At 44.3% G+C, this 9,163-nt stretch overlaps 1 protein-coding gene across 1 annotated transcript in view; it reads left to right on the top strand.

Moving 5' to 3' along the window:
• Positions 1-6,865, top strand: part of LOC138580159 (C-type lectin domain family 7 member A-like) — a 79,200-nt gene extending 72,335 nt beyond the window's left edge. Inside the window, exon 5 of the mRNA XM_069650489.1 lies at positions 2,104-6,865. Coding sequence (XP_069506590.1) covers positions 2,104-2,203 — 100 coding nt within the window. The 3' untranslated portion in view covers positions 2,204-6,865. The remainder of the gene's footprint in view (positions 1-2,103) is intronic.
• The last annotated feature ends 2,298 nt before the right edge of the window (positions 6,866-9,163 follow it).

Here is a 9,163-nt window from a genome sequence, read left to right on the forward strand (position 1 = left end):
CCTCCCCGCTCGGGTGCAAGGAACATAGATGTCTTACTACTTTCTCTCTTTTCTGTACTCACTCACGATAGTCATAAGGCTCCCTCACGGCAGAAAAAATACAATCAGAGGGACATTCACACGTGAGGGTTTCTGGGTATACTACACGTCACGTTGGGGATAGTGTTACAGACACGCCTATGCCGACGTCCCCATTAGATCCTCGAAAGACGAGATGCAATACTCTGCGGTTACCACTAGATGTTCGACTATATGCACAGCATGTGAATCTAAACGGATACAATCATCAGAAATGCTATTGCGGTAGGTAATGCATGTCATACCCAGTCTTTGCAGAGACCCAATAGGAATTTAAAGCAAAGTCACTTAAAAAATGCAGTTCTATACATTTTAAAAATGTACCCCTCGCAGGTTGGTCAAGCCATTTCCCTATACACTTGGTGAAAGAGGTAAGTAATGGAAGTCTTTTTCTGATGAAACTTGAAGCATTGTATCCTCTGTTGTCCAGTAGTAAAAACAAAAGACTTGGGTTGCCAACACTCATTGAATCTATTTTCCTCCAGCCAAAATAATTATATACTAATGCCTGTTAAGCACTGTCTGAACACATTTCTTATGACCAATAAACTGGGAGAGTACCACTCAAAAACACAAATTTAAGTAAAACATTCCTTTTCAAAAGGTTTACTCTCCCTATTAAACATCAAGGTTTAGTGTCTAGCCCGTATCTTGTAGATAATCAACTTTTTAGATTGTCTTTTCGTGTTTTTATTTTCATTGTGTATTGCTCATAACTGCATGAGTCTCACAGCTGCTTTTCAGGCCGTGGTCAGGCCATACCTGACCAAGTGGGAAGCAGAAATGTTTTTAGCTGTATTGTAAATTCTGGCAATGCCTCCATTCCTCGCTCTTCTGAAGTGGAGTAATGGTGAAGGTCTGTGGCATGTTGGTCCGTTGCTCCCAGTGCGCACAGGAGGATTGAGCTTGGGAAGTGTTGGACCTGCTTGATGAATGGCATTATGCACCAGGCATGGAATGCCACATTGGATGAGCCTCTTCCCCGGGAGCAGGGCGACAGACTCAAAAGGAAGACGTAACATGCTCTTGGTTCTCAGTGTCTCACTGCAATATTCTGCATGTGCTGTAGGGGACATCCCCGAGTATGTGCGTTACCCATTTGCACTGCAATAGTGGCAAGTCAGGACTTTGCATCGATAAAATCATGCTTTGGATGAAGCGCTTTACCTCAAAGACCCTTTAGCCTTAGCTTTCAGATAGCAGAGCTGTACCTTGGGCACCTCGAGTCAACTGTCTCAATCCCGCAGAGCTAACCCTTGGGAGACAACACATCTGTGAATGAGTTACCCAGATAGTTCAGGCTCCTATAGCAGAGCTGTCCCTCACCTGGCAGATGTTGTGCAGGCCCAGGTTTCAGGCAGCACAGCTATCACTCAGCTTGCACCGGTTTAACAGACCCAAGCCATAGAAGGCAGTGATATCGTCCACAGATCCGTGAGGCCCACTCTTGAGAATGCCAAGCTGTTCCTCTGATAGCACAAATATTGCATGCAGGCATTTAAAGGAACCAACATGTAACAGAACTTACTATCTTCTAAAGAAATCTGACAGTAAAGGACCATGAATATGTCTGAACTCATGTAGCACACTTTTCATTTGCGACTGCCCATATAACTGGTGGGCGTATGTGGTAGTGTTTTCAATAGTGCGCACAATGCAGCCCCATGATGAAGCAGTGTAATTGATTGCAGTGCTAGAAGGTTTGTTTTGCCCCTGCAACGCGGTGGAAAGGAAGTGTGAACGGTTGACTAAATCATCTGAATCGGGCGTGATCCTTTACATCACCAGGCATCCCTACCACGCGTGGCTCCCATGCATGTGCGTGCCCAGTGGCGTGACAGTTGAGAGGGGGTGGGGGCAGGGCAACTGTGCACTACTAGTTCTACCACAAGGCTCAAGCACTTTGTGCGAATGCTCATCTTGCTGTGTGTATGTGAATTGAGCGCTGTGTCTTTGGGGGAGTGCTTGACTGGCTTCAATCAATATTGGACTTGATGCCCTGACTCTCTTTCCTTGCTAATGCAGGTTTCAAATTAAAGATGTCTCGGACTACGCCTTCCTGGACCATGACCACGTCGGATCTGCTGAGCGTCACAACGTGAGGAACTGGATTTGCTCCCATTAGTAAAAAGAAAACGAAAGAAGAAGAAAAAAAGAGATTTTGACTAAATCCGATCCTTTCTCACACATATCTACAGTTACGATCTCCCCATTGTGTCAATTCTTGAATATCTTTGTGCCGAAATCTGGGCAGAAACGTTACACTGTACTGATGAGACTCAAAAAGGTTGAAATATGTGAGCTCCTTATTTATGAATTTGTTGTTTTCCTGAATTCTTAATCAAATATGATACCCTTCTTTGCACCCAGAGCACTTTAAAACGATATAGCATCATTTTGATCCAGTGTTGATACTTGTCCTAAGGCCAGAGAACACAGTTTACCGTTTATAAAAATAGTTCATGTAAGACATTAGCTGCATTCCATGGCAAGATACACGGGTGATTATGCTCTGCTTCTTTTGCTTTAAATTCTAGCAGCAAAGTAGATTACATTTTTCTCAACAACTACATTTCCCAAAATCTCTCTGAAACCCTTAAAGTTCTTTCCAGCTAAAAGCGTTTGCTTCTGAACCAAGCTCCTTCTCCGATGTACATAATCTCTATTCCTTAGAACTTGCACCTAGCCTCTCTTTTGCATCCAGGCAGAAGCCATGTGTTTGCATGCCTTTGGGATTTCCTGGATTACATTTATTTATATGGCTTGTTACTATTTTGTTATTTTCGCTTCATTGCTTTGAGTTGCATAGTGCTCTGGACATTGTGGGCGTCGGGGAGGTGGGGGGGGGGTGGCATTCGTCTCTGCCTCCCTTCTGCTACATGCTTTGCCACCCTCTTCTGTGCTCGGGGCATGCCAGGCTCATTACAGGACTGCTGCCTGTAGCAGTGTGGGCAGGTGCATTTCTGCAGGCTTGGAGGTCCTTTGACAGACCATGCTTTTCTTCCCTTCACCCTCATAGCTGGGCTGTAACTGCGGCTACAGAGGGAGAGGTGTGATTTTTACTTCGTTCTGGCCATAGCAAGTTTGGCTTCTGAATTTTCTGTAATTATCTATAGATTTTCCAGTTTGGCTTCCTCAGTTTGCAGCCCTTCCATTTAGTCCAATACGGACTCGCCCAATCCCGCCACCTCCTGAACCTGTCTGAATCCTTGGAGGTGGGAGCATGGAGGATTTCAGGGTTTGCTGGCATGTGCCGGACCTTTCGAACCTGACTACGTCTTCTCCCACCGGACTTACTCCCCACTTCTGAGCTAAGGGGCTCTCCCACATGCATTCCCTCGAATGGGGATTTTCTCTTTCTCCTCACTCCAGCATACCCCTGGGCTACACAATGCACTTCTCGTTTATTACAGAGCCCATTTTCTGCAGCTCAAAGTCTTTCTTACTAATTTTCATCCACCCTGTCTCTTGGGTCAGAGGTCTCTTTTTTTTTCTGGTGTCAAGCGGCTCTCCGCCCCCTCTCTGTAGCACACCTCTCTACTCTGGTCCCAGGGACTCACATCTTCCTCACAAGAGCACACCACTCATCTTTTGTGATTCAAGGGCTCCATACCCCCCACCCGCCTCTTTGCGCTGGAGCACACCTATTCTGGGCTTGAAGTGGCTCTTGTCCACCTCACTGGAGTGCAACAAACTCCTCTCCCCTGCTTTCAGCTCAGAAAAACTGTGGCTCTTGACCTCCTTTTCAAAGCTCTCACCATCCTGCCATTGGCTAAGGCAAACTTTCGAATTGATTGGTTAATTGGCTTTCTATTCCAAGCGAGAGGAGAGAAGTTGATAAAAGGCTTGCCACCATTTTGGATTTCTATCAGTTTGTTACCCATGCAGGAGCTGGTGTTTGTCTGCGGCTATGCTCCTACCTTGCTTCCTGGCTGCCCCTGCCCCTCCTGCTCAGAACATAATTTTGTTGTTTTCTGGTACTTAAAAAGCCAACACAAGGGACAGGAAAACTTCTAAAACGCTCTCACCTGTGCAAAAAAGGGGAAGATAATGTCTCTCAAATGCTACAGCTGCATGGGGGATTGTTCTTCACAAATACTGCTACTGGGGGTGCGTGTGTTGGAATAAGTTAGGTTTTTCCCTTCTAGGATCCGGACCTGTTAACTGAGGGAGATATCTCACTGGATATGTTAGTGTTCCCCCCATAGTGAATCTTTGCCTGAATTCCTGAAGGACACTCCGGAATCTGCTCTTTACGTTTTTAAACCTGATGCATCTGGGGAAATGCAGTCTGGGTAACCTGTTTATTTGGGACCTGGTAGTAACTTACTAGTTGCTCTCTCTGGGTTTAGGAATAGTTCAGGGCTGGTCCCGTCAGTGCTGCTCTCAGGCGGAGTGTTAGCTGGATGCAATGTCGGCACTGTGAATTTGTCACAATGGATTGGCATTCCAATCCCGAGTCAGCAACTAACTTTCCATTTTTTTTACTTCCCTAAAAAGGTATGAGAAGGCTTTCATACCTTTGGTGTCCACATTTTAGTGAATTCTGCGAGTCGAGATTTTTTTTACTTAAGAGAGCCAGTTTCTTTTTCCCTCCCATTGGTGTTGATCTCTATGGGATATGAATTGCGTGCCGCTTCTTTTGGAGATAATTAACCCTTTCCTTGAAGGTCCTGCAGGTAAACTGGCAATGCGTTGATATTTAATATCCAGGTTTGTGATGACAGGATTGTTTTTCTTACATGTATTTTCTGCCCAGTGCAGGTGTAATTCATGATTTCTATATCTACCGAGGCTAAAAGCACATTGTTGTCTTACCCGGATTTACTTTGCATGGTGCATATTTTTTTGCACACATACAAACATGTTAAAGTCGATTCTCAGTCTGGGAAGAATCAGAAACTGCCAGCTGCCCTTTAGAAACCTGTTCAGGGGGAATCGTCCCTGACAGTAGCCCATTGCTGGTGCGATGTGGCAGTAGGTGAGTATTGGCATGCACTTCTTCAGAGCAAATCCTGCTAGAGGACAATGGCATCTCGCCTTTTGGCTCATTGACAAAGAGGGAGGATATTTTGAAGGCAGGAGCCTAGCCTAGGGATTCTGCTTTTAAGGCCTTAAAGCTGGTTGACACAGTTGTGTGCTTGGTGGCAAGTTTTGAAGAAGCATAACATCCATGTCGAGTATTGTCATAGAAGGCAGATTCTATGTGCTGTATAGTAAGAGTGAGTTCTGAATATAATAAATACATGGATGTAAGTATTCTCCCATCCTCCCTGCTAATGTTAGAAAACATTTCTTGTGTGCACAGTTTAGCTCAGTATCACACTGATGACCTTTTTAGGGTTTCCTTTGTTTTCAGCTCCTGGTATGAAGGCCATTTGAGGAATACACAATCTTTGTTTCTTGTCTATTGATTGTTCCCTGTTTTTAACAATTAGACTGAAGTACATTGAATCAAAGCAAAAGTTGGGGGCCCTTTCTAAGCAAGTGAGATCATGGACATGTCTAGAAGAGGGTTGGCTCATAAGGAAATGCTGATATGGGCAAATACTCACCAGGGCTTTCAGGCCAATGTAGTTTTGTTTTAAATCTGCTTTGCTTCTGGAAGTTTAATGGAAGGAAGCAGAGCATAACACTAGGCTATGGGTCATTAATAGAATCAACTCCCTCTTACTATGTAGTATGTAGAATCTGTAATTATATTGTCTAAACTGAATTTGCGCAGTTTTCAATTTTACAAATGCAAGACATATATTCAGCATTTGACCTTTCAAAGATAAATAATTTTTTTTATATAGCGCTTTAATCCAAAACGCTTTACAAAGGACATATTTACATACATTGCTATTATTGTTACTCAATCAAAATTGGTACTGCTAAAGCTGACCTTTTCTGATTGGGTAACACTAACTTTGCACATCTTTTAACCCTTGAGTGATCTGTCCATGAAATCGTAAGGAAAATGATGGATGCATAAAAAGGAGAATCCTTTCTGAGTCTCATTAGTTTGTGTCTGAGACGTCCGGATGCTGAACAGAGATTCGTTGCTGGTCCCTGTTGGGCATTACACGGCATAGTTCCATCAGTCCCTTAGTCCCCCATCTGAACTCTGCTGTATGAGTTTACTGGCATTCCTCTGAATCTAATATCTTTCACCTTTTAGGAAAGCAATTCAAATACTGCGGACATTGAAATGAGTAGGATATTGAATGTGTGAGACAAGTGGGTTGATTACTGTCAATGCAATAACTAAATCAATAAACATGTCATTTTAGTGAAAACTGATTAGAAGGTTAAATGTTGGATTAAATGTTACCAGCAAATACATTTTTCTATCAGTGATTAGACAACATTGATAGTACACTGTCAGCGAACTGATTACATTAATTCGCAATTTTAGACGTTACAATGGAATGTAGATCAAGTAGCTTGATTTGTGAGAAGAGTTTATTACAGGAACTCTGACAAAGGCTCCTTTTTAAATTGGGCGGAAATGTTGCTGACACTTAACATACTATTGCACTCCCTTTCCTCAACAAAATATTTGTGATTTTTCTTTTTAGTAGGTTTTATTAAATAAGTATTTTGCGGATTAGAATCCAAGGGTTGGGGGGGGGGCTGAAAATGTTATTGCCACTGTAAGAACTTTTCTTTAGGAAAATACAGTTAATTGGATGAGGAATCTGTTCAATTATTTTTTTATTTATAGAGCATAAACGCAGTTTTAGACCGTACTCAATATGTTGTATTCGCTAAGTCACCTAATTAAATGTTACTGTGAGACATAGTTTCACCGCTGTGCTCCTTCCTTTAAAGGCTTGTCTTGTGCGTGTGTGCCAATTTTGATTCCTTCGTAGTACTTGGTGTTAAAGTGCAGCCCAGCTGGGCTGTGTTCCCTTGTGTGGCAATTGTCTTTTTCTCAACTTTTCAATGCTTGCTGCTGGTCGTGTGCATCTTCAAGCAAACCTGTACATGTAATTTTAACTGTCTCTAATAGGAATTTTGAAATCTTGCTTAAGATCAGAAAGCCTTCTCGGCACTAGGCAGTCCTCTGTGGGCAATGACACTTCCTGGTCGAGGGCCTGGAAGGGAAATGAGGAGGTCCCCCACACCCCCTCCTCCTCTGAAATTAGGTCAGCATAGAAGACTCCTAGTGGCAGACAGCTTGCTTAGTCATAGTGAACATGTTTACAGTTCAGGGGTTCGGTAAAATGAGTATATACAAAAGTGGGAAAGTACTTTGTAGCTTGTAAACCATAGGACGTGACAGCAGCTTGTACTATGGTGTCAGTCAGCTTTATAAGCTCTGAAATCTTCTGTTCTGCCAGGGCCAACTTTCTGTTGCACTCTACAGCCATTAACTACTTCTCTGCAGACACACAATGAGAAATGTTGTTGATGCTTGAGAAATTACTAGTTTGTTGTTTTCTTATGCTTGAAACATTATTTCCTTGAACTATGCATTCCATCTTAACTTTTCTTTCTTTCCGAGGAGGTGGTCTATGCCAACTGTTAAAGCTTTGCCCACTGTGACAAAGAATCCTGCCCCTCTATTTGGACCACTGGGGGGAGTAGCGTTGGTGGTGGGTGTCACTCTGAGCCAGTGAATGATGAGTCAAGGGCACAGTTGGGAGGATCCTATGTCACTCGCCCTGTGTCCACCTCACTTAATGGGGTCTGCCACTCTTACTTCACCAGACCCCTTCAAGCCAAGCTGAACCCTTTCAGACCACTTTCCAATCTGGAGACCCCAACACTCCCTCCTGTCCCCTTGGGCACACAAACCCACGTTCTGCTACTTAGGGGTCTGCAGCCTGTGAACTCACCAAGATACTGCATACAATATGTGGGTTGCAGGATCCCGGGGCTTGTGTTTGATGAAGGCTGGAGAGAGAGATGGCTGGAGGATCATTGTTGAAGTATGCAGAGTAGCAGAGGAGGTGCTGGCTGGAGAGACCGAGCTGGAAAGGTGGCCACAGGAGAGAGGAGACTGTGGTGATAAGAACATGCCAAAGTGACAGTCAGTGTACTGTGACATATTAAGGGAGGGGGTAGTTGCAGAAACAATGGCTACAAAGGAAGTTGAAAAAGAGACATTTCAAAACAAGGATGAGAATGAGGAGGCAGAGCGGTTTTATGTTGATAATTGAAGGTGGAAAGAGAGAAGAGTAAAGGAAAGGGACTATTTATCAAATAACCATTTGTGAAGCAGAAAACTAGGAAATATGATCCTTCAGATGGTGTCACTTCTCCCTGGAGGGGAAACCCCTTCCTATGAGGCCAGGATGGTGCAGCCGCTAACCAACAATCCCTCTGGGGTGGTAATATGCAGGAGGACCTCGTAGGGATAAACTCCCCTCCTAGGGAGAAGGATGCAAGTCTGGGATATGGCCCCTTTGACTCTCAAGACCCAAGACTAATGTCTATGCCTAATTCCTCTGCTAACAGGCTTATGTCAGAAACAAAGTGTTTTTGTAGTACCTTTGATAGCTCTGTCTTGACCAAGACCAGGAACAATCGGAGAATGCGGAAGCCATGCGGGAAGATCACTCCACCAGTTGCAATTCATTGGACTGACGTTACACTGGGCTGTTCCCTCTATACAAACCTTAAAGTAAAGATGGACATTGTTCTTGTCCTTCATCATGAGGAGATCCCTTGCCTGAAGGGAGTGTTTGGATGCTGGAGGCCAGAGGACGACCAAAGGAGAGGTTGTCCAACCCACCTGCTGGAGCTCGTGCGATTGGGTTTTGCAGAGAAAAGCCCTGAGAAAGATCCTGGTGAGCAGGCAAGCTGCCATAGAAGCACAGAAGGAGAATCCAGACTCTGGGAGACTGGGGCCAAAACTGCTGAAAAAGCGGTGTGCTTGCTGAAGTACAAGCGAGAAGGAGGGGGGAAGGGAAGATGGTAGCGAGACCTGTAATGGGTGGGCCGTTTGGCTCAACAACTTTGCGCATACCGTCTTTCCTAAACGCTGTGAGTGGAAAAAGAATGGAGGTGGAATGCCATGGCGTTGGTCTGCCGAGTGGGTTAGTGAAACAGAGAAGCTTGCACAACCTGAACGGCTTCCAGGTGAAGTAAGCCG

This window comes from Ambystoma mexicanum, chromosome 3p (assembly GCF_040938575.1).
Source record: "Ambystoma mexicanum isolate Mex_15411 chromosome 3p, UKY_AmexF1_1, whole genome shotgun sequence".
In the NCBI taxonomy this organism is placed as follows: domain Eukaryota; kingdom Metazoa; phylum Chordata; class Amphibia; order Caudata; family Ambystomatidae; genus Ambystoma; species Ambystoma mexicanum.